Source organism: Jaculus jaculus, chromosome 7, assembly GCF_020740685.1.
Source record: "Jaculus jaculus isolate mJacJac1 chromosome 7, mJacJac1.mat.Y.cur, whole genome shotgun sequence".
In the NCBI taxonomy this organism is placed as follows: Eukaryota; Metazoa; Chordata; class Mammalia; order Rodentia; family Dipodidae; genus Jaculus; species Jaculus jaculus.
This window is the reverse complement of record NC_059108.1, coordinates 65,873,000-65,899,106: the sequence shown is the minus strand read 5'-3', so window position 1 is coordinate 65,899,106 and position 26,107 is coordinate 65,873,000. Positions and strand designations below refer to the sequence as shown.

General features: G+C 41.5%; 2 protein-coding genes across 2 annotated transcripts in view; both read right to left on the bottom strand.

The window, feature by feature from the left end:
- Nucleotides 1-830: 830 nt before the first annotated feature.
- Gabrr2 (gamma-aminobutyric acid type A receptor subunit rho2) lies at nt 831-16,068 on the bottom strand. The gene is made up of 9 exons (XM_004663663.2): nt 15,896-16,068; nt 11,623-11,729; nt 9,070-9,137; nt 7,018-7,241; nt 5,864-5,946; nt 5,535-5,675; nt 5,053-5,205; nt 3,891-4,087; nt 831-2,004 (listed from the first exon to the last, which is right to left on the bottom strand). Exons 1-9 carry the CDS (start codon nt 16,066-16,068, stop codon nt 1,696-1,698), a joined length of 1,455 nt encoding a protein of 484 aa, XP_004663720.1. The 3' UTR covers nt 831-1,695.
- Nucleotides 16,069-20,633: 4,565 nt separating this feature from the next.
- Nucleotides 20,634-26,107, bottom strand: part of Ube2j1 (ubiquitin conjugating enzyme E2 J1) — an 87,738-nt gene continuing 82,264 nt past the window's right edge. Inside the window, exon 10 of the mRNA XM_045155553.1 lies at nt 20,634-20,969. Coding sequence (XP_045011488.1) covers nt 20,703-20,969 — 267 coding nt within the window. The 3' untranslated portion in view covers nt 20,634-20,702. The remainder of the gene's footprint in view (nt 20,970-26,107) is intronic.

Sequence of the window (26,107 nt, the reverse complement as noted above, 5' to 3'; positions counted from 1 at the left end):
TCTCCAGCTCCTTCTTACTTTAAGACAAGTTCTCACTCAGGCTTGACTTGAGGTCACTCTGTAGTCCAGGCTTGCCCTGAACATACAATACTCCTGCCTCAGTCTCAGCTTTTGAAGTGGCTTGGATTAAATGCTTGCCCAGTCAAGCCTGGCCCAACTGGATAGATAAAGGGTTTCATTTTCTGCTGCCTACTGTTTCACATACACTGTCCTCTTTCTCTAAGGACAATATAAGCATTTGCTATATCTTACTCATTCCTTTATTATGACCCCTCACCCAATACAAGATTATCTACTGTCAGATGAAAATGTATACTTCTTTTTCTTCCTTGTTTCACGAAGTATAGTCAAATAATAGATGTATTCCAAATCTTGAGGCCAAAATAGTGAGTGATTATTTGAGCAATCCACTAAACCCTTGAGATTCAATCTTCCCAATGGGATTCCTTCTTTCTTTCTTCTTCAGAATTTGTATCACACACTGAACAATTTGTGGTCCTGAACACTTTTTTTTTTTTTTTTCGAGCATGAAAAAGCATGAAACTGGTAGAGACAGTGAAGAAGAGTGAATGTACTTCAGTGAGCAAGGAACTGGAGGCCAAAATTTCCTCTGACTACTCAAAAGAAGACAAATTAAAGGAAGAAGCTCTGTCAAAATGAGGTCCTTTATCCCACTGAAAATTCTTCTAGAGATTTAGTGATCTAGGAGTATCTCAGTGGATATTTATAACAGTGCAGTTTCAATAAATCAGATTACCTTCCTACCTCTGACTCAGCTACAGTAGAGAAGAGTCACTAGCTTGTGGGAGTAAAGGGAGATCATTCTAGAACATGGAACTCTTCTGGTTTGATTAGGTGAGATACTGCTGCTGCTTATGGTAATGATAAGAAAGACACTACTCTGCTAGGGAGGTACCTAGAAATAGGTAGGAAGGTATCAGATTTCCATACAAGACCTGTGGCCTCCTCTCTCTAGGACTACACTATGTAGTCTCACATTCTCAAGTCCTGACCTCCTCATCCCTAGGCTTGTACCATAAGGAGATTCCAAAGAGAAGCACAGAGCTGACTTCATAAGGGCTTCACAAGAGTCTGGAAATGCTTTTCTAGACAGACCTGGAGTAGTAATACCAATAAACATAATGGGTCTGTGGACAAGTGAGGTTGAGGGGAAAGAAGAGGCAGAAGTGTGTTATATGAGAAAAATGAGCACAACTTAGAGAAATTCTTGGAGGAAAAAAGATTATTTGTTCATTTACATAGTTCCTGGCACAATATAAATTTCCTGTCTAGGCTCTGAGGGTAGGCACTTACTCCAATTTATGGGTTCACAGATGTTTTCTCCAAATTTCCTACCCAGCATGTCCCTAAGCTTTCCCTTCATTTCCTTTCTTTCCACAATTGAATTTTGGGCACCATAAGCATCTCAGAACATCTGGAAAGCATTTGAATCTTTTTGAAAATAGGATAAAATTTTTTGAACAGGTTCATACGCAAGAACACAAGATAGTTCTATTTAGAGTGAAGTAAGACAGAAACCAACATGAATAAGAAACAGTTGGAGGCTTCTGAGAGTGGTACTCCTCATGGTAGTTGAGAAGCAGTTTCTTGGACTGGTGTGGGGAGTGTGTCCACTAGGTCCATGTGTCCACCAATGTATGTCCAAGCCCTTTCCTTAGCAAAGCCTTGGAGCCTCTAGGAAAATACTGACCAATAAATCAAGTTGAAAAATATGTAGAAGGCAGGGAATATCAACCTGGAGTATTTGTCAATAGCATGGGTATTCTGGAAGATGCAAATCCCCATCTGGCCCTTGAGAAAGCCTTTCTTCCTGGAGGAGGTTGCTTCACTGTTCAGGGCCAGATGGATCATTTTTTCTTGCTTTTCTTCTTCTTGCAAACTATGACTTCTTGGATACCCAGCCAGGCTATTGGCCTCAGACTCACTGTAGCTTCCATCTAGTATCATGGTTCTTGAATGAAGCATTCCACACACACATGGAAACTATAGGCAGCAAACATAAAGGGAATCATGAGATGGGGAAAGGAGATGGCCTAGATGAAAAGCAAAGCCCCACTGCTACTCAGAGCTCCTTTCTTCCCAAGTAGTCAGAGGTTACAAGGTTCTCTAAGGAGCATTTAGTACAGTGCTGCTCTACCCTGATTAGCTAAAATAATAATGATCAAAAAAAGAGTGAGTATAACAAATCAGGTGAAAAATAAAATGTATAAAAATAAAATGTGCAAGTTAGTGCTGTGTAAATAACATCACAATGGTTTAAAGACCTAGGCTGAAGAATTTAGGTAAAAATGAGACTTTGGTCAAAAGGGACTAAAAATAAAGCAAGTTACTAAAGCAGTTGAAAATAGAAATATGTTTAAGGGGCTGGAGAGATGGCTTAGCAGTTAAGGCATTTGCCTGCAAAGCCAAAGGACTGAGGTTTGATTACCCAGGACCCACGTTAGCCAGATGCACAAGGGGTGCATGCATCTGGAGTGCATTTTCAGTGGCTGGAGACCCTGGCGCACCCATTCTCTCTCTCTCCCTCTCTCTCTGTCAAATAAATAAATAAAAATAAAAGTATTTTAAAAATAAAAATATGTTTAGGGCTGGAGAGATGGCTCAGTGATTAAAGCACTTGCCTGCAAAGTCTAATGGCTTGGGTTTGATTCCCCAGTTCTCATGTAAAGCCAGATGCACAAAGTGGCACGTGCCTCTGGAGTTCATTTGCAGTGGCTAGAAGCCCTAGCATACCTATTCTCTCTCCCTTCCTCCCTCCCTTTCTCTCCTTGGAAATAGATAAAATATTTAAAAAATTTAAAAATATGTTTATACAGGGCTGAGTAGATGGCTCAGTGGACAAAACACTCACCACTCAAGCTAGAGTACCTGAGTTCAATCCTCAGACCCCATGTAAAAAACCTGAAACCCATCATGCTAGCACTGATGGTGATATGGGAGGCCAAGGCAGGAGAACTTCCTGGAAGAACCCAGAGAGAGAATCCTGCCTCAAACTTGCCTCAAAAATGGGAAGGTGAGCTGGGCATGGTGGCACACACCTTTAATCCCAGCACTCAGGAGGCAGAAGTAGGAGGATCGCCGTGAGTTTGAGGCCACCTGAGACTACACAGTGAATTCCAGGTCAGCCTGAGCTAGAGTAAGACCCTACCTCGAAAAAAAAAAAAAAAAGTGGAAAGGTAAGTAACAACCCACAAGTCATCTTCTGACCTCCACAGGCAGGTCCCCTCTCCCTGCCTACATGAACACATACACACAAATAATTAACTTAATTAATTTTACTTGTTTTTGAAAGAAAGAGACCAAGTATACAGGTGTGCCAGGACTTCTTGCTGCTACAAATGAACATATGCCACTTTGTGTATCTGGCTTTATATGGGTACTAGGGAACTGAACTTGGGCCTGCAAGCTTTGCACTGAGCCATCCTAAATAGCTTTTTTAAAAGTTGCAAAAATAACCAGGTGTGGTAGCACACATCTCTAATCACAGTACTCAGGAGGCAGAGGTAAGAGGATCACCATAAATTCAAGGCCACCCTGAGACTACATAGGGAATTCCAGGTCAGCCTGGATTAGAACAAAACCCTACCAGGGCAAACAAAAATGGAAACTATTAGCAATACTGGAACTAGGTATAGAATGTATGGATGGATAGATAGCACCCTGTTCTTTCAATTATTTCTGCCTTGCCTACTCACCATTTATATCTTGGAAAAGGGGGCCCATCCAAATAATTTTTAATACTTTGGCATAAACACCTCATTTTTTCTGTATGTGCCAATCCTCTCTTTGAACTGCCTCTACCAACATATCTCATTCTCATCCAAATAGGAGCACCAGCTTGGAGGAAGAAATGAGTGAACTCTCCTTACCTTTTCCCGCAGCTTGTGTTCCTTCTGTTCTCGCAATGTGGTCAGGTAGTTGACAGCTGCATACTCCAGCACCGAGAGAAACACGAACACAAAGCTGACCCACAGATAGATGTCCACAGCTCTGATATAGGACACGCGGGGCATGGAGGCATTTACACCCGTGATGATGGTGGACATGGTCAGCACTGTCATGATGCCTGCAAAATCCAGTCTTAGTTCAGCCACTGACAGTGGTCCAGAGCTGGTCCCACATCTCACAGTCACAATTTCACAGTCTCTGTCCCTTAAATGAGTGGAAAATTTCCTGGACATATTGCCTCACTCATTCCTTCCCAAATGTCTCCCATTCGCTGGCTGCTGTTTTCAGTCAGCTTGGGAGATTGCATTTCTGTGATGTGGATAACAAGGTCTGGAGTGCCTTAGGGTGCAGAATTAAATACAGTGACATAAGGGCACATCCAAAGGAACTGAAGCCCAGTATTTCTGTGAAGAGTCCCAGAAGCTGGCCATGCTTCTTTTTCTCTCCACTGTGGCCTGCTGGTTAAGTCCTTCCATTTCTCAGGGCTCAACCTGATTTTGTCTAAATTTCAATAATGGGTTATATATTTTCACTCTGGAATTCAGGGTCAAGAAAGAACTAAAACTGCAGCTCCATCTGCAGTCCTTCCCTTCCCAGAAAGCACACATTATGGGCCTTGCCCCCAGGTCTTTAGACTGTTCAAATAAGGTTAGCAACCTTTTGATATTTAAGAATAAATTTTTAGTATTTCAGAATCAGATCATTAATTTTAGTACTGAGTTCCAATACTTCCCCTTGTGGAAGTCTGTGCCTCCAAATCAAGTATTAAGTTTCTAAACCAATACCACTCAAGTGGAGGCATTTTTAGCTTCCACAGTTTGCATAATGTGGTCAAAAAAACTCTGGCTTCATCAGAGTAGCATAGACAAGAGGCAGGTAGAAGAGTTGCTCCTTCTCACAGCCCTCAGTTTTTGAAGATTTACTTTACTAGGCTGGCTTCAAACTCATATGCCACCTGTCTCATAGCCTCTCAGTGCTGAGATTACAGGTGTGTGCCACCACAACCAGCACATGACTTGACTTTTCCCTAGTGATCAGCTGAAAAGAATAACCATCCTACCACACCTTAGCAAATGCTTTTACCCAGTGAAACTCTGGCAGGCACAGCTCTGTGGTCAATCCAGAAGGACACCCAGGATAGCATGACCATCAGGGTGGCAGGGAAATAGGTTTGGAGCAAGAAGAAAAAGATGTGGCGATGCAACGTGAAGTTGATATACAGACGATTGTACCAGCCTGAAGACACAGGAAGAAGCAGTGAGATTCTAAGCTTTCCTAGGAGCCCATTTCCACTTATACTATGCTTATCAACTGTAGAAAGCCTAATGCAAGCCTTCTTTCTAAAATCTGAGCTCTCTACTATGACTATCTCATCAATATCTACCACTTCATTCTCTTACGTATATGACTTTTCACAGTAGTTTGGGAAAAGGTTGAACAAAATAGATACATATTTAGATTTGGTTTGGTATTTATGTCTTCATTGGGAATAGATAAGGTTAAGTCTGGAAAATTCATATGTGTTTCTTCCACATTGGAACCTGACAATGGTAATAATGAGCTACCAGTGCTGCTGTAGAAGGCCAGTCTGGAAGTAGTGTGGAATTTCTGAATCAGAAACTGGGACAAAGAGATCTTCTCATCTGTTTTCAGGGACTCATCTCCATTCTTCCAGTATAGCATTAGATCTTCATCTGTATATGCATCTTTGAAGAGAGGAAAATATGTGAAAATGACCCTTGGGCTTCTAATACTTTGTAAAGCAACAAGGTAATCCTATGCCAGCAAAAACAGTTCTTAACAATGGCAGACAGCATTCAGACTCATGATTTCTAAATAGCATAAAGACGGATGAGGAAATAAGGTGAAGGAAATGAAAACTACTGAAACTTACAGCTCTCCAGCTCCAAAGAGCAGGTCTGGGAATCCAGGGGGAAGTGGCTGAAGTCCATGTTGCACATGGCAGTGACAGTAATCCTATGAAACCCAGATACATATGTTGGCTTGTTTAGTGGATCATTGGCTCATCCACTTTAAGGAAGATATGGCAGAGCACATGGAGCAGATGTCTACTTATGGCCTCTTCAGAGGTATAGGTGTCACCACTGCTGTGCTGGGTCCCCTTTACTTGGCTGCACTGCCCAGCTCTTAGTCCATCTCTGCACCCTTCTAAGGCACTGCCATCAGACACAAGGTTGCATCCCCCACATATGCCTGAGAAGTTGGGCCCCTTGCCATTCTCCATCCAAGGCTAGACTATATCTCATATTAGTGTTAGCATTAGTTGTGGTGAACCATACAAACAGGCCAGGAATAAAAACGGCTTAAGAGTTGGGGATATGGCTCAGCAGTTAAAGGCACTTTCTTGTAAAGCTTGATGGCCTGGGTTCAATTCCTCAGTACCTCACACAAACAGTGGCTTATGCATCTGGAGTTTCTTGTAGTGACAAGAGACCCTGATATGTACACATACACAGAAGTAAATTGTTTTGAAATTTTTCCTTTAACTGCTTAGTTCAGTCAAGTTAGGCCATAAGTCAGACTATAATAATACTTAATAAATGTTATCCATTGTCATTTAAAAAAATTTTTTTGTTTTATGTTTATTTATTTGAAAGTGACAGAGAAAGAGGCAGAGAGAGAGAATGGGCAAGCCAGGGCCTCCAGCCACTGTAAACGAACTCCAGACGCATGTGCCCCCTTATGCATCTGGCTAACGTGGGTCCTGGGAAATCAAGCCTCGAACTGGGGTCCTTAGGCTTCACAGGCAAGTGTTTAACTGCTAAGCCACCTCTCCAGCCCATTGTCATTATTTTTAAATCTTTATTAACAATGAGTAGAAAGCCAATGTCTCCATCACCTCAATTAGGCTAAAGTCACCTTCTTACCCAAGCTTAAGACCCTCAGTGATGAGGAATTTTCTACCCACCACTGTGACCATTTTATGTCTAGCCAATTCTGACTGACATCAGAATGCTGCCATCCCACACACCTGACTACATATCCTACATACAAAAGACAATGGAAAAATGGTTCATGGACAGTTACCTCATGCTGTATAGCACCTGGCCATCTGGGAACACCCTCAGCATGATGTTGTCAGTGGTGGTGTCATGAGTGAATGACCTTTTGGAGTGAACAAAGAAGACATCAGGGACCCAGATCTTCTTCACCAGCCGGCCATCAAAGGTCATGCTTTTGTTGCTGGTGCTGGGAAAGGCCAGCCTCTCATCCTTCCAGTAATGTCGCAAGTACAAGGTCATGGTGAAGTCCTTTGAGACAAGGAAGAGACCAAAAATAGCTTAGAGACATCTTCCCTCTATCAAATGTCTCAGGCTTAGCCTCCAAACCCAGAGATAATAGTTATGTAGCTTTGGACAAGATGCCCAATGTTATGTCACTGCTGCGCCTTGTTTGCAGTATGAAAAGATGGAACAACTGCCCCCCCCCACCAAACTTTGTAAATGAAAATGCAGCTGTGGTGCCCAGAGACCAGTAAAGTGTGGTTCTCAAAAACTCAGCACTGTAGACCTGTGCACAGAGCTCCTTACCTATATGGCCATGCATTTAATTTCAGCTGAAAAGCAAGTTACAGAAAACCCGATGTGGTGGTTAGACTACGAAAATTTCCTTGTAGCCTCATGTGTTTGTGATTAAGCCCATACTCTATTCCTAGCTGGTGTAGCCTTAGGAGGTATAGCCTTGCTGGATGAGGTGTGTCACTATGGGAAGACTTTGAAGTTTATTAGTCTAGTCCTATAGGGTGCTCTCTAGCTAGTTCACTTTTGCTGCTTCCCAGCTGATATGACAAGGTATGATGCCCAGCTTCTGCTTGGGCATGCCATAATGAAGCTTCTACTTGAAACTGCAAGCCTGAAATAAACTCTTTTCTCCCATAAGTTGCTTTAGATATTTTATTCTAGTAACAAGAAAGTAACTACAGCACCTGGATAGCCAAATGTTCCTGTTAGGAAGATTTCTAACATTGGACTTCTGAGATCTTTAAAGGCCTAATTGTGTCCAGTGCACATTGAATCCCCATTCACCATTAAAATATTTGCTAGATGAGAACTGGGGGCATACCTCACTGGTAGAACACTTGCCTGGCATATGTAGTAAGCTCCTGGGGGTCAATCCTCAGAACTATAAATATTTCCTCAATGGAAAACTGGGGAGATGAATGGCTGAGGCAGCTATTATGATTTCAACCTGGAGGTTCATCCTGTTAAAAATGTCTACTTGGGGCTGGGTTGATGGTTCAGTGGATAAAGGTGTGGCACTTGCTTACAAAGCTTGTCAGCCTGGGTTTGATTCACCAGTACTTATGTAAGGCTAGATGTTCTAAGTGGCACATGTCTGAAGTTCTTTTGTGGTAGCAAGAGGCCCTGATATGACCATAGCCCCCCCCCCCCGCCGCCGCCCAACTTTTCCTTACAAATACATAATTTTTTAAGTGCTTCTTTGTATAATGGAAGCCCTAAACTAAGAGGTTGGTACTTAGGTTATAGCCAGGTTAAGACATAAGTTATACAGGGGGAAATAATTGCTCAGAAGACCTTTTTTTGGAAGTAGATAAAGGAAAGATGAAGGGGTACATGGTGGTCAATAAAGAGGTTATCCCAGGAATGGGAGAAAGAACTAAGATTGTGCCTACATGAAAGTCTGTCCCTAGACTGTTTGGGGAGAGGGGAGAGAGAGTGGAGAGGAGGAGGGAGAGGAACTACCTATCCTCCAAACCAAAAAGAAAAGGGAGAGGGAGGAGATGAGGAAGTAAAAGAAATTCATCTCCATTGCTCCTCCAAGGGTAACTCACTTGGCTTCTTATATCACCTGCAGCATGTAGGTTCAAAAGGAAAGTCTTGGATCTCACTCCTAGAGATTCTGACATCAGAGAATGGAGTTGGGCTTTATTAGGTAACTGCCATTTTTACTCATAAAGATGAGAACCTTGTTTTAGATTTTACTGTTTGTAGGCCAATTTCCAAGCTATCATTTTGTCTTCTCCAATTCTGCTCTGCCCTCACAGCTAAAGTCTGCACCACTGAGGCCCTCAAGCTCTCAACATCTCAGCCACGTGATCCCTCATTGAGGCAGCCATACCATGTCCACCTCAGAGATGCTATCCAGACTCTCCACTTGCACGTCCACACCCACAGGAATGGCAGGGCCTACAAGAGAGGAGAGGCAACTGATTAACACATTGCCATCTACCATGGAGCTGGGAGATAGCCCTGTCATCTTTCCATGAGAGCAAGAGCTAGTGCTAGTTCTTGATGTGTGTCTGTGCTTTATCATTGAGGTCAGAGACTATAGGTTCTATGCACCATTCTTGGGCCACAGTGAATGTTAAGTAACTGATAAGCTGCATTGCTACTGTCTATCCAAGGGCCATCTCTGTAGTATAGAGTTAATAGTATGGCTTCAGTGACTGTGTGGAGATCCTGGATACTTGTGCCCAAGAACCTCTGACCTGAGGGTTGGTTCATCTGCCTGACTGAGTGTGTTCAATCATTAGATTTACCCGCACAGAAGCTAGCATATAGCTGGGGTTCTGCTCTCTAGAAGCCTTCAATCTAATAAAAGACAAAGTCTCTACAAAGTTAAGTCACAGTACAAGACAACACTAGAAGATGAAGGACACACTGGGTGAGAATCTATAGCACAGAAACTAGCACTGAATTTCATCCCCTCCCAGACCCTCCCCCCACACCCGAGTAGATTTCTAAAACTATTTATCTGTGCATTTATTTTGGAGTTCTGCCCTTTTTCTTGAGCTAGATAATTTGGTAAGTTTGCATTATGATAGTTCAATGAGTTACACACTTAGAATTTGTGCACTTTTCTTGAACTTCAGCCTTTGGAACTATGAGACATGTCTATTATTTCTAAGACACAAACCTGGACTGGAGAGATGGGTCAGTGGTTAAGGCACTTTCCTGCAAAGCCTAAGGTCCCAGGGTTCAATTCCCTAGTACCCACATAAAGGCAGATGCATAAGGTGGCACATGTGTCAGAAGTTTGTTTGCAGAGGCAGCAGCTAATGCTCTATTTGCCTTTCTCTCTCTCAAATAAATATTTATACTAAAAAAAAAAAAAAAAAAAAAAAAAAAGGACACAGACCCCCATAAGACATTTCTCCAGATCCTGGAAAGGACAATCACCAGCAATGCTTCCCCTCTCTGAGCTCAACAGGGATCTGGGGCAGGGGTTGAAATCATGTATGAGTGAAATTGCTTCTGCATTGGAATCTAGGTGGCTCCCTGTCAGGTGCTTTCAGGGGAGGTCCAAGAAGGAGGGCCAGATATGTTATGCTCTAAATCAAAGTACTTTATTAATATGCTCCAAAGTTTGGGGTGGTGCTTTAGCATTGAGGGCAAGGGAAAGGAGCCCCAACTTAAGAGCAGTGCTGTAGCTTTAAGAAGAAAGGAAGGAAAAGGGGAGCCAGCCAGAGGTGAGGCTGGTGGTGGGAGTCTGCTTTATCATGATGAAAGAAAGAGCCTACCAGGGTGGGAGAGAAGGCTTAGTAGTTAAGACATTTGTCTGTAAAGCCTGAGTATGCAGGTTTGACTCCCCAGTACCCACATGACACCAGATGCACAAGGTGGTATATGTGCCTGAAGTTCATGTGCAATGGCTAGAGGCCTTGGAACACCTTTCATATTCATATTTCCATATTCACTCTCTCTCAATAAATAAATAAAAATGTTCTTAGTAAGGAAAGAGTCTGCCAAAGGGGAGCTGTGGGTGGTTGTGAACAGAGAAAAGGGTGGGCAAAAGGTTGCATGAGGGAAAGAGACTGAAAGATCAGGGAGCAGCTGTGGTCACACATACAATGGACAGAGGCTGAGAGAATGGGAGAGAGAAAAAAAAGAGGGTGGAAGGGAAGAGGAGGGAAGGGGAAAGACAGGAAATAATGTGAGATAAAGAGGGAAGGACAGATGTGTATGTGGTTAGGAAGTAAAGGCAAAAATATGTACACCTGAGGTCAAAAGTGACAGGATAAAGAACAAAGCTGGTGGCAGATAGGTTTTTATGCCACTTGTGGCAGGGTGGTTGGACAATGCGAAGTGGCCAGTGAAGTTCTAGGGGCCAAGTTGTCTGGGTCTCTGTGGGGAGGGACATGGAGAGGCCCTTTGTAGTATCCTAGTTTAGAAGGAGCTCAAAGACTGACACTCCCCACAATCAGAAATCCCCAGACTAGGAATGCTTAAGAGTGTGTTCTAACTCCCTTGCCTGCTCTGTGGGATTTATTTATTTTGAGATAGGGTCTCGTTCTAGCCCAGGCTGACCTGGAATTTACTATGTAGTCTCAGGGTGGCTTCAAACTCACAGTGATCCTATCTCTGCCTACAGTGCTGGGATTGAAGGCATGTTTTTATTTTGTTAGTGAAAGTTGGCTTAGTCTCCTTTGTGAAGGTGAATAGTTGAGTCACTTGCAGCTTCTGTTAACAACCTCTCTACCACTAAAGCTTGGTCCTCTCCTAAGGAAAAGGAGTGACTCTAGGACAATGAATTTTATCTCACTGCATGTGGAGAGGGGGAACCACACTTCCCAGGAAAGGGCTGTAGCTGACAGAACGAGACAGTGCAGCACTTCAGCAATAGCACTGGGATCAGGTGGGACCCAGCAGTGTGGGGAGGACTCAATCCTACCTCCAAAGGCTGGCCTCATGGTGAAGTCATGGTCGTCCACCCTGAGCAGAGGCTGGGGTTTTCCTGTCCAGATTTTGGTCACATCGAGGTTCTTTTTATATAAGTGACTGAAAAGACAAATAAATGCTTGTCTATGACCACCAAGTCACTAGGCAAGATGATTGGGGACATGGTAAGTATCTTTTCTCCACTCTGCCACACCTCATTCTTCTCACCCAGGGAGGAAGAGTACTAAATGACCCCTCCATACCCTGACAAGCAGGCCTACCTGAAGAAGATAGATCTTCCCAGAAAGAAACTTGCTTTCAAACTTATTGGTCCAGGTTTAATTACCTAGCTACCCATGTAAAGTTAGATGGGTAGCTTCTTTTGCAGCAGCAAATGACCCTGATGTGTGTACAAATACACACATATACATAAATACATGTATTCCTGATGCTCAGGCATACCCCAGACCAATCAAAAATTTTTAAAGAAGTTTTGCTTTATTTTTAATTTGTGAGAGAGAAAGATGCAGAGAGAGGGAGAATGGGTGCACCAGGGCCTCCAGCCATTGCAAACAAACTCCAGATGCATGTGTCCCCTTGTGCATCTGGCTTATGTGGGTCCTAGGAAATTGAACCAAGGTCCTTTGGCTTTGCAGGCAAACGCCTTAACTGCTAAGCAATCTCTCCAGCCCCAGTCAAAACTTTTAAAGTTCTCTAGCTTATTACCACATAGAACTCCTATATTAACATTTTGAGATTGGGCAATGCCTTAACAATTATAAAACTCTGTCTGGCTTCATACCTTATTGGATGCACTGGTGATCTCAAACCTAGCCTATAGGCTGCCATTGGGAGGTTTAGATTTAATTTTTGTTTTCTTACATTTTTATTTATTTATTTAAGGATGACAGACAGAAAGAAAAAGAGGGAGAGAGAGAGAGAATGGGCGTGCAAGAGATGGGCGTGTCAGGTCCTCCAGCCACTGCAACCAAACTCCAGATGCATGTATCCCCTTATGCATCAGGCTAATGTGGGTCCTTGGAATTCGAGCTCCAAACTGGGGTCCTTAGGCTTCACAGGCCTGGAATTCACTATGTAGTTAGTCTCAGGGTGGCCTTGAACTCAAGGTGATCCTCCTACCTTGGCCTCCCAAGTGCTGGGGATTAAAAGTGTGCACGACCACGCCTGGCTCAATTGGATTATTTTTGAGGAGACAGCAGTGCTGGGATTTTTCAAAGCCCTGGTGAGTCCAAGGTACGGTGGCTTTGAGAACTTTGACCTTATTCCCTTACTACCTTTTCTTAATGAACTATTCATGCTGTGCATCTCTACTCAATTTTTGGTTCCAAGGCACAAGAACTTGGAACCCCTCAGAGGCCACTCATTAAATTCAAATGTCAGCTGATATCAGGGCCATGACCAGACACCCTAGCAAAGCCTCCAGGAAAGGCGGATGAAGAGCTCAGCCAAAGGCTTAGCAGATCATAGACATTAAATTGTGAGTGCAGACGGCTCACTGCCCCCCTGCTTCACAGGGAGCAAATCCCTCCTGTCAACAGACTCTCCACATCTATTTAGGGAAGGATTAGAAAACCGGAAGTCCCAGAATGCCACCACCTGACATGACAGAAGAGGTTCAAATCAGCTACTATTGAGAGCTTAGAAAACTTTAAGGGACTAGTTGTTTGTTAAGTGATGTCACTAAGATTCTGAGCCTTGGGCTATTTGCATGAACTAGGTGCTCTCCATTCAACCTTTTTTTTTGGTTGGGGGGGGGGGGTTCAAGGTAAGGTTTTACTCTAGCCCAGGCTGACCTGGAATTGACTCTGTAGTCTCAAGATGGCCTTGAACTCACGGTGATCCTCCTGTGTCTTCCTAGCAAGCGCTGTTGGACTATCTAAGCACTCAGGTTCCAGGCTGCTAAGCCCCACTCTTATGGTAGGAAGCCAAAACTTCTGGGTGATCTCAAACCTGGCCTGAGAAATCACCATGATGTCATTTAGTTGGCAACAACAGTAATGGTAATAACTATGCCCTTGCAGGTGGCATTCCTCTATTGCAGGACTGAGCTGCTGACTTTTGACATACCTTACCTATTGTCAAACTCTTTCTTCAGTCGGAGAAATTGGAGCTTAGCAAAATTAGCAAATACAGGCCAGAGAGTGGTAGAACTGCTCAAACCTGGCTGCCCTGGCCTCTCAAATCTTTTCCTTCCTGGGATCCTCAGCCACAGGCCAGGTAGGGAGAGGCTGCTTCTGATCTAGCAAAATAGCCATGATCAAGACAAGAAACGGATAGATAACAGGGGCCCTGCAGAGGCAACAGATAGGAAAGGAGGATATGGAAAGGAGGATAGGAAGGGAGACCAAGCTCCCAATAGCCACTGGGGTAATTTCTACACCTCAGGAGAGAAGGTCTTTGTGTGTTTGAGTGTGTTTGTGGGTGAACAGGACTTTAAAGAAGTATCCCAAGACTGTGAGCAGAAAGGATCATTTATTCCTACTTGTCAATATAACTTAATCCCTGCATAATGAAAATAGTTTTGAAACCTAAACTATTGGAAGCTTAGTTGACATTTCCCATCAGGAGACACAGCTCTATGGTCTGATAAGTGTATGTCCTAATAGGCTCCCAAAGGCCAGAACTATGCTCCTTATCCTTTTCTCAGCCCTACTTCAATAGCTACCTTACATTCTCCAGCTATATGTGTTCATCTTTTCCCACTTTAACTCCTCATGGGATGACTTTCAAGAAATCATCCTCATCTCTAAATGCCAGATTCAAGCTCCCTCCATATCCATGCATGGTCTGGAAACAATTCTCTGGGTCTTCTGAGAACAGATGCAATGGCAGGCCAAGAAGCTGAGTAGGTTCCTGAACCTCAACACCATTCTCAAGGGACAAATAGTTTCAGGCAATGCTTTTCTTCCAGTGTGAGTGAACTTGTAATATTCTACTCTAGTGAAGCCACCAATGAGTTATGTGATTTACTCATGCCCCTGAGCCACTGTTTATGCATCTGTGAAATGAGCCCATTTGAAACATATTCTCAGCACTCACCCAGTGGGATAGGAGGCCCAAAAGATAGCTGTTGTCACAATTTTTAAAGAAATATTGTGTGGTCTATGTCCCCCATCAAAGTCCACAATGCCTATTTGCATCATGAACATTCTAGAAATTCTACTGTAAAGAGCTACTTCAAATGGCTGAAACCAGGATTTCTTGATCTCCTTTGACCCTAGATATCCCTCTTCACACAACACCTACTCACATTTCACAAAACTATAGCTTCAGGATGTTGCTGAACCGGATAACCACTGAGATGTCTTCCAGTTCAAACCTATGCTTGTGTCACATAACCAAGGGAAGCCCTCCAGGCCTCTTTACATCACCCAAGAGGAGTGTGATATGTTCTTTCTGGCTCACATGACAAGGCCTCAGAAAGATTTAGACCTCCCACCGCAGCAGTCTCCACTGGGGTATTGGAAGTTAATTATAATTCTTTATAGTATTTAAGCTCTAGTTTAATATGTGTATATAAAATCCTACATGCATACAATCTGTATAATTGGAGGTAGAATTTCTAGAAAATACCAGTGAATGACCAAAAATATTTACACTGCTGACCTAGAGAACTTGCCTTAGTAATAGTTTAGAGATTAATGGTAAAGCATTTGTTTAAGCATGCTAAAGGTCCTGGATTCAATCCTCAGCATTACAAAAAGCAAAGACTATATTAGTTTATATTTAAAAGAGTAAGTTCTCATAATGCTTAGAAAGAAAAAAAATTAATGTGTAACATACCACATGCAGCGTTTATATCTTAACTACTTATTCTTTTCTTCTTCATGCCTAACAGCCTTTATATCTGCCTCAGCCTGGAGAATCGTGTATTGTATGTATATCAGCCCAAAACAACTTAGTAAGTAGCTAAAAATTTAACATAATTATTTCCCATGCAAATTCTGGGTTTAATCAGCACTTCTTGGAAATGCCTTCAATTACAACTATGAAATGGCATTCACTATTGTTTACACATGTATTTCTGATAACCTAGCAAATTTCAACACTTTCTGTGTAAAATAAAACCTGACAGCATTTTAAAGTTCCTCCTTATCAGATGATTTAAAGAGAACAGCTCTCCATTAAAATGTTTTGAGAGGCAGGGAATATGGAAGTCCATCTAAACTTGAGCTGAGAAAAGGGATTCTCCCAGACATTTAAGCCTTTCTGAGGGATCTCTCATTAGATGTGACCTTCCTCCCTCTTTTCCCACCAAGACCTACCTTGGCTTGGGCATTTCCAACTGTCCTGTCCATCTCTTGCTCCTGGGCTTTCTGCTCTCCACAAAAACCATCAAGCAAAACAAAAATAAAATGAGTCTCATAAAATAAGGCATTTTGTGAACAAGGATGCAACAGGGACCTTCAGCAGGGCAGATGTCCCCTGGCTTAAGCATGGATCTTGTCCCCAGCCTCCTCTTGGCACTTCTCGGAGGGGTTGGGAGAGCATGGTTGGCAAGGCTGATCTTCCCAACTATTTGATACTGATGCCCATCCCACCTCATCCCCCACCCACCAGACCATGACAAACACTCCACTTTGCCCTCCCCACTGCTTAGAGATTGGCTATTAGTCAAGAAGTTTGTCCTCCTGGAAAACTCTGCTTCCTCTGAACCCTAGAACAGCTTTGGCTAAAACTGTTATGTAAAATAATTAAATCTTTTGAACATACCAGATTTTTGCTGAGATCATTAATCCATCTCTCTGGCTGCTTAAAACCAGTCTGTCACATCCAGCAGGGAGTCAGCTTGGATTCTGAGCGGATTTGCACATGGAGTGCGTGAATGTGTTTGGGAACTTTGAGAAAACACATGAATGGCTGGTTTCATTTATTGGCCAAGGATACTTATTTCCCTCCAAATATGTGCGCGCGCTCTCTCTCTCTCTCTCTCTCTCTCTCTCTCTCTCTCTCTCTCTTTCTTTTTTTTTCTGGTCTTTTGAGGAAGGGTCTCACTCTAGCCCAGGCTGACCTGGCTGGCCTCAAACTCACAGCGATCCATCTACCTCTGCCGCCCAAGTGCTGGGACTAAAGGTGTGTGTACCACCACACCCAGATTTATGTGCTCTTTTTTTCTTTCAGATTCTGTTTAAAAGATCTCCCTTTTCCATCCTTTTGGAACAAGCCCATAAAGGACCAGCTAGAATTGTGCTTCAAACAATAAATTTTTTCAAAGTTTTTATTAACATTTTCCATAATTATAAAAAAAATCCCATGGTAATTCTCTCCCCCCCCACTTTCCCCTTTGACAAAACAATAATTTTTAAAGATTTTTTTTTTAAATGTAGTGGAGATTCTTGATGAAATTCACTTATTTCAGTAAAATAAAACAGTAAGCAGCATGACAATGTCCATCGTTACATGGAAGCCTCACATAAAATTTGAAAGGTTCGCTGATTAAACCACTACAAGTGTAACATTTTTTTCAAGCATACTATTTTAACTTCTGTGATATGTCCCCATGGGTTATGTTGGTCAAAGAGTCACTGAGTTCCTAAATCTGAGAACCAGGGAAATAGGAGTCCTAAGATTTTACTGACCAGTCTGCATGTAGTTTTTTTTTTTTTAATTTTTATTTATTTATTTGAGAGTGACAGACACAGAGAGAAGGACAGATGGAGAGAGAGAGTGGGCACGCCAGGGCTTCCAGCCTCTGCAAACGAACTCCAGATGCGTGCGCCCCCTTGTGCATCTGGCTAACGTGGGACCTGGGGAACCGAGCCTCGAACTGGGGTCCATAGGCTTCACAGGCAAGCGTTTAACCGCTAAGCCATCTCTCCAGTCCTGCATGTAGTTTTGATCTTATGCTAGAATTAGGAGGTTTGCTGGGCATAGTGGTGCCTTAAATCCCAGCACCCAGGAGGCAGAGGTAGGTGGATCACCGTGAGTTCAAGGCCAGTCTGAGATTACACAGTGAATTCCAGGTCAGCCTGGGCCAGAGTGAGACCCTACCTTGGGTGGTGGGGGGTAAGAGTGTTAAAGTAAGGCTTTAAACACAGTAGTTTTCTGAGAACCCTTTAATTAATTCATCAACTTCACCGTGTGGTTAAGGATTTTAAGAAAACATACAAGAAGCCGGGCGTGGTGGCACACATCTTTAATCCCAGCACTTGGGAGGCAGAGGTAGGAGGATCGCCGTGAGTTCGAGGCCACCCTGAGACTACATAGTGAATTCCAGGTCAGCCTGAGCCATAGTGAGACCCTACCTTGAAAAAAAAAAAAAAGAAAACATACAAGAGTAAAGGAACAAAACCTGCCCCTTTTAGGAATATCACATGTAAAAAAAAATCACAAACAAGGAGCTGACAGGTGAGGGAAGAGAAGCAAATCAGACTAAAGAAGCATCTGCACAGTGCTTGTTTTAAAAGTACAAGCAAAACCACAGAGATCCAGAGGTAGCCAGGTGTGATGGCACATGACTTTAGTACTAACACTTAGGAAGCAGAGGTAGGAGGTGAGTTCAAGGCTACCCTGAGACTACATTGTTAATTCCAGGTCAGCCTGAGCTAGAGTGAGACTCTACCTCGAAAAACCAAAACCAAAACTCAAAAACACAGAAAAAACAGAGATACAGAGGTGGGCTCAGGTCTGACTGACAGAAAAATAGATGGAAGACTTTTCTAATGTGTGATCAATCTTAGCATAGGGTGAGGAGGATTTCTCTCCTAGTGGTATAGGCTACCTGGGTTGGGTTAGTAACTTCTTAAAAGGAGACCACAGACCCAGTATTTCTTATATGTAATACTTCATAATATATTTCTTCATAGCAATAGTTATAAAATGGTAACCTATAATCTTCCTGATACAAAATCTTTATAAAGTCCTTGGGCTTTTTAGACTTCACCAACTTAAACTACAGATATAACAAAAACAATCTGTAAGTAACTTTAAAATGCAAATTTAATAATTACATAATAGTATACAATGTTTTTATTTTAGATATAGACATACCAAAAACTGGCTATCAAATGGAAACAAAAATTATGCCTGATGGCAAGAGATCTAAAATTACATAAAAGGAATAAAGATTAAACTTAACTTAAAATAATTTAATAAATTTGGTAAAAAATTTAAAAATTTTATTTATTGTGTGTGTTAGTAGGCATATGTGTGTTAGTTAGGCATGCATACCATGCGTATGTGGAGATCAGGACAGCTCTGTGCTTCACCTTCACCTTTGATACTTGCTGCTGCAAACGAACTGCTAGACTGCAAACAAATGTCATACTAGCTGGCTGGTGGTAAGCTTTGGCTTCTCCTGGTTCTGCTCCCTATTGTCATAGATGTATGTGCCACTTTGCATCCAGTTTTATGTGGCAGACTTTGCAAGTGAGAGCCTTTAACTACTGAGCTATCTCCTCAGACATAAATTGTTTTTTACCTTGCCTATAATTTCATTCAGTTAAAAAAAAAAAAAAACCACATAAGTCCTTTAAAATAGTCTCCAAACTATTTAAAATACACATAAGCTAACTTCTGGGCACTGGTCTAGAAAAAGCTTATAAATATACCTTTAGAACATAGTATGTTTAAAAGCTGGGCATTCCATGTGTTTCCACATTAAATCATTTCAGAACTTCAAGAATGCCCTTATCGTTGATGAGGAAAAAATGCTGAAGGCAATTCCTTCCATGATGATATGGTCTCATATTGTGATGATGTTGTGATGATAAAATTATGTATTAGCATCTATGGGGCTAACAATAACGGATATATCAACTTTTTTTTCACTAAAAATGTTTTTTGGGCTTTGATTAAAGAACAATTCTAAATAAAGTTTTTCCCCTGTCCTCTATCACTGTCACTTGAATCCTGAGGATTTTTTTTTCTTTTTAATAAAATGGTATGTAAAATATTGAAATATTATATGTATTCCTATAATTGCAATATATGATAATTACAGTTCTAGGCAACAACAAATTTCCATCCATATATCCATAGAGGGTTTTTTTCTTTTTAACTAAAATGGCATGTGAAATATTGAAATAGTGTATGTATTCCTACAATTGCAATCTATGATAGTTACAGTTCTAGGCAACAATAAATTTCCATCAATATAGGATTCAAAGCAAAGCAAACATTCAAACTTAATAATGCCCCAGTTAACTTCAGGAAGAAAAAAAAATTCTTTGCTTGGACCATAAGACAAAGGTTGATGGAGACCTTCCCCCCCTTCCCCCCCCCCCCAGAGGTAGAGTCTCACTCTAGCCCAGGCTGACCTGGAATTCACTATGTAATCTCAGGGTGGCCTTGAACTCACAGCGATCCTCCTACCTCTGCCTCCTGAGTGCTGGGATTAAAGGTGTTCACCACCACACCCGGCTCAATAGAGACTTTTTTTCTTTCTTTTTAAACTTGAGTGCATACTAGAAAGGAGAGGGATGGCAACAGCATATCAAAGTGGTTACTAACTATTTTCTTCTCAAGTAATACTCAAAACCAAAAATTATAACAAAGATCTTCATAATTCTTGACTAAAATAGAACTGTTCTCACTAAAGGAAGTTTAGAACACAAACACGGTCACAGAATAGACAATCCCAGGGTATCTCTTAATAACACTTTATGTGCCTTGAGCAGTTCTGCTTTCCCTTTTCAACTCTTCTGTCCCCATGTAATTCTATATAAATTGTAGGAACAGATTACTCAATAAATAATAGAGTAACTAGTGATATTCATGGGAAGAAAAAAAAACACCACCTTTTATCTGAAAGTTTCAAAGGACTATACAGAAAAATATTGTGAATTTACACAAAAGCAATTGAGACATAAGAAACAAAATTAAGTTACTTGTCTGTGAAGTAGATCAACCAATATGACTGGGAACTTTTACTCCTAGTCCCTTAATCTAAGCAGGAAAAACTGGGGGGCATAGTCTGAATGTCTAGCTATTTTTACATTGAATTTATAAGGCTCCAAAAAGGAATTTAGGGTAAATACAAAATAATCTTTTTGTAAACAATTCTCAGATTATATCCAATGCAGAATGTTTAATGAAGCAATTGAGTCATAGCTCTTAAGTCACAAAACAGCATTACAACTCAAAGTCAAATATGTACTCATTTGCCAGATATATTCGCCGGAATATAAGAGCTGCCAATGCCAGAGTCAGGATGACAATCAGAACAGCTGACCCTCCATGATCCATATGGTTGTCTCTTGGCTGCTGACCCTGGATTACTTCAGGGGAAGTAGACAACCTTCTTTGACTTTGCTGCTGGGCCCGGCGCTGTCGAGGGCTCATGGAAGTATTCTTAGCCACATGTTGAGTAGGTTGTTGCAATGAAGCTGCAGACAGACTCTGCATTCCATAAAGTGAAATATTCAGAAATTTTATCAGAAACTGGCAAAGAAAACTTGTATATATACTTCTTAACTGTTTGAAAATGCACAGGATATCAAGACTATTAAATATGACTAACAGCAAAACTGCCAAAAATTACCTAAATGGTGAGACTAGTAACTGACCCTCTGAGTAAGCCAGCAACAAAACTTAATACTAAGTGCCCACAAAACAGATGAACTTAACAGCAACATAGTAGATAAGGCTAAAGTTACCTAATTTCTTCAAAGATTCAAAGGCTCCCTCATATGCAAACCAGCAGAAGGTGCTAAGCATCCAGGCACTTCCCTTCTTTCAGGGAAGGAAACAATTTGATTTCCATTTTCAGTTTAAAATTTATCCATTATATGAGAAAAAGAAGGCAACTTTATATAGTATGCCATTCATGAATAAGGTTTTCTGCAATATTATCTTACCATATCAACATGTTTTCACTAACAATAACCAAGTAAGGGAATTATTTCATATAAATTTTCATAACAATATTGTACAAAATTAGTGTAGTTTTCAAATTAGACTTACCCTTTCTCACAATTTCAGATAAATAAAACATACTCAAGTCCAGAAATTATCTTCAACTTAATGGCCTGGGAAAATGGCTCAGTGGTTAAAGGCATTTGCTTGCAGGTCCAGGTTCAATTCCCAAGCCATCCATGTATGCCAGATGCAAAAAAAAATGCTTCATGAGAGCATCTGGTGTTCATTTGCAGTTGGTAAAGGCTCTAGTGTGCCCATACATACACATATAGACTTACATACATGTAAATAAATAAGTAAGTAAATAGATGAGTGCCCAGGGAATATGCTGAGAAAAATATGGAGGGATTGACTTGCAACTCAAAATGTGCTCTACTTCAACATACTGGCTACCATCCTTTTCACTGCAAAGACAAGTCAGTCAGTGGGAACAACCACAAGTGTTTCAAAATCTTAAATATGACTTAAAGATAAGAAAAAACTGCTAATGGCATATGCAAAGAAGCTGTACAAAATATACACCTGAACCTTATGTATAGTAACTCAATGACCTTAAATTCTTTCATTGAAAGCAACTTATATAGCACTTACACATTATTGTCAATATGTAGTCTAAGTTTTAAAGTTTTTAAAAAAATCAATTTGTGCGTATGTCTCTTTCCACTGAAAAAAAAAGGTCCATCTGGCATTACATGGACAGCTGGGGAATGGGACCCAGGCCACCAACCTTTGCAAGTAAGTGCCTTTAATCACTGAGCCACCTCCCTAGCTCCTTAATACAAATTCTTACACGAAAAAAAAGAAAAAGAGGGGCTGGAGAGATGGCTCAGCAGTTAAAGGTATTTGCTTGCAAAGCCTGATGGCCTGGGTTCCATTCTCCAGTACCACATACAGCCAAATGCACTAAGTGGTGCATGTGTCTGGAGTTCATTTAGTAGCAGGAGGCCCTGGTATGCTCATTCTCTATCTGCCTCTTTTGGTCTCTCATAAATGAAAAAGAATGTGGCCATATATCTTTAATTCCAGTAGCACTCATGAGGCGGAGGTAGGAGAATCACCATGAGTTGGAGGCCAGCCTGTATTACAGAGTAAGTTCTAGGCCAGTGTGGGCTAGAATGAGACCCTGACTCAATGTCTCCACACTACAAAAATATGAACACACATTTTAAAAATATTTATTTTGGGCTGGAGAGATGGCTTAGCGGTTAAGCGCTTGCCTGTGAAGCCTAAGGACCCCGGTTCGAGGCTCGGTTCCCCAGGTCCCACGTTAGCCAGATGCACAAGGGGGCGCACGTGTCTGGAGTTCGTTTGCAGGGGCTGGAAGCCCTGGCGCGCCCATTCTCTCCCTCTTCCTCTGTCTTTCTCTCTGTCTGTCGCTCTCAAATAAATAAATAAATAATGACCAAGAAAATACTAAAAAACAAAACAAAACCAAAAATATTTATTTATTTGAGGGCTGGAGATACAGATTAGCAGTTAAAGTGCTTGCCTGCAAAGCCAAAGGACCTGGGTTCAATTCCTAGGACCCACATAAGCCAGATGCACAAGGTAGCATATGTGCCTAAAGTTCATTTGCAGTGGCTGATGGCCCTGGAGTGCCCATTCTCCCTCTCTCATAAATTAAAAAATATATACTTATTTGAGAGAAAGAGGACAGACTAGATGCACCAGGGCCTCCTGCCACTGTAAATAAACAGAAACATGCATCTCTTTGTGCATCTGGTTTTAAGAAAGTACTGGAGAATAGAACCTAGGCCATGAGACTTTGCAAGCAAGCCCCTTTAACCACTTAGGTTCTGTCCAGCCCTCCATATTTTATTTTTTAATATTTCTATTTATTCATTTATGTGCATGCTTCGTGTCTGTGTGTGCACTGGCTCCAGGGTCCTGGGCCTATGAAAATGAATGCCCATTACGTTGGTGAAAGAGGAACTGAACCTGGGCAAAAAAGTTTTGCAAACAAGCACCTTTCACCAGTGAGTCATCTTCCCCCATAAGGAGAAGAAAAGCAGCCAAAATTAATAAAATTAGAGACGAAAAGGGCACCAGTGCAAAAAGAAAAGAAAATCAAACGGACATAACTTTGTTTTAAAAAAGTATTTATTACATCTGGTTAAGATGGAGGCTTAGGAACCACACCAAAGCAGCCTAGGGGAGGAAAAGCCAAATACCCAGCAAAATACACACTTCTACTAAAAAGTGAGGTGTATAAAAAGTTAAAACGGCAACAGAGAAGTAGGAGAGATCCAGAGACCACACAGGCAGGCCAAAGTGGCTCTGGCAGTGGCTGCTCTGGCTCCAGCTCCGGCAGCGACTGCTCCGGCAGCAGCAGCAGCGGCTCTGGCTCCGGCATTGGCAGCACCGGCTCCAGCAGCAGTAGTTCCAGCAGCAGCAGCAGCAGCTCCAACTCCGGCTCCAGTACCACCAGCAGCCACAGCTCCAGCAGCAGCACTGCCAGGTCTGTGGGGCCACAGCTGCCAGGCTTGGCTTGCCCCACAGGAAAAGCCAGTGGCCAACTCCAGAAAACAGAACAGCGGTCCAGCGATCCAGCAGCCTACTTGAGCCCAGAGAGCACCAAAGAGGGACACAAGCAGAGTGCAGCATAACTGAGACCAAAATCATCCAAAAAGGTCACTGGGATTGCAGCAGGGAAGGGTCTCACTTGGTCACAAGCTGACTTGGATCCTTCAAAACACCAGAAATCATAACCTCTGTTGATAGAGGATCTGGTTGTTATAATATCTACTCTTGCATAAATATTCGGTATTGTTTTTCATTGAATGTGTACATTGCTTAGTAAAATTTTAGATTCTAACTGTATTTTGTTCCACTCAGCCTACTTGAATACTCCCATAGCAGGCAAACCCAACCCCTGTAGATACGCTGAGAGTCTTAAGAGCCACACCTAACACCTTAAGCTCTTACCCTGAAGATACATACATAAAACATCAGATCGATTGATACAGCTAAGAATACCCGGCTAGCTAGAAAATCCAAGCATTAACTTAATCCAATATGCAAAATATATACATTATAACACAAGAAACATTAAAAATAAAGACAATATAAATCCAGCAAAAAGTATTAATGCATCAGAAATGACCTCCAGTGAGAATGAGTTAGAGGAGATGCCTGAGAAAATTTCAAAAGAATGATTGTAAATATGTTCAAAGAAGTCAAAGAAGAAATCAAAGGAATCAAAGAGGAAATCAAAGGAATCAAAGAAGACACAGGACACCAATTTAATCAAATAAAGAAGTCAATACAAGACATAAATAAGGAAATAGACATAAATAAAGAAAAAAACAGTCAGAATTACTAGCAATGAAGAACACAGTGAATGAAATAAAAAACTCTGTAGAAAATCTCACCAGTAGAATGGATGAAGGAGAGGACAGAATATCTAAGCTAGAAGACCTGGAGGCAGATCTAATACAGTCCAACGAAGAGAAAGACAAGCTAATAGAAAAGTATGAATGGGAATTTCAAGATATTTGGGACTCTATGAAAAGATCAAACATAAGAATTCAGGGCATAGTAGAAGGAAAAGAATTTCACTCCAAAGGCATAGTAGGCATCTTCAACAAAATCATAGAAGAAAACTATTGTGAAAGAGGTGCCAATGCAGATACAGGAAGCCTTTAGAACACAGGCCAGACAAAACCTGGAAACAACCTCTCCTCGACATATTATAATCAAACTACCAAACATACAAACCAAAGAAAAAATACTGAAAGGAATCAGAGAGAAAAATCAAGTTACCTACAAAGGCAAGCCCATCAGGAATACAGCATATTACTCAACATAAACTTTCAAAGCCAGAAGGGCTTAGAGTGATGTATTCCAGGTTCTGAAAGATAGCAACTGTCAACCAAGGTTACTTTATCCTGCAAAGCTATCATTTCAAATAGATGGAGAGATAAGGACATTCCACAACAAAGCAGGCTAAAGGAGTATTTGAAGACAAACCCAGCTCTACAGAAAATACTTGAAAGAATCCTCCATGCCAAAGAGAAGGAAAAGCACACAAATAAGGAACCTTGAAAAAACAAACAATACTCAAATACTAGTTAACACAAGAAAGGTAGAACTGGAAGAACTACAATTAATGACAAACATAAATACACACCTTTCAATAATCTCTCTTAATATCAACGGCCTCAATGCCCCAAACAAGAGACATAGGTTTGCAGACTGGGTTAAAAAGAAGGATCCTACAATTTGTTGCCTCCAAGAAACTCACCTTTTTACAAAGGATGGACAATATCTTAGGGTGAAAGGTTGGAAAATGGTGTTTCAGGCAAATGGGTCTAGAAAAGAAGGAGGGGTTGCTATCCTAATACCTGACAAGGTAGACTTCAGTCCAACATTAGTTAAGAAACATAAGGAAGGTCACTATATATTGATTAAGGGCACACTCCAACAGGAAGACATTACAATCCTAAACATATATGCACCTAACAAGAGGGTTCCCAAATTAGTCAAACAAGTGCTATTAGAACTAAGGTCACAGATAACAACAAACACAGTGGTAGTGGGGGACTTCAATATCCCACTCTCATCAAGTGACAGGTCGTCACGGGAAAAACTAAACAGAGAGGCATCTAGACTAAATGAGG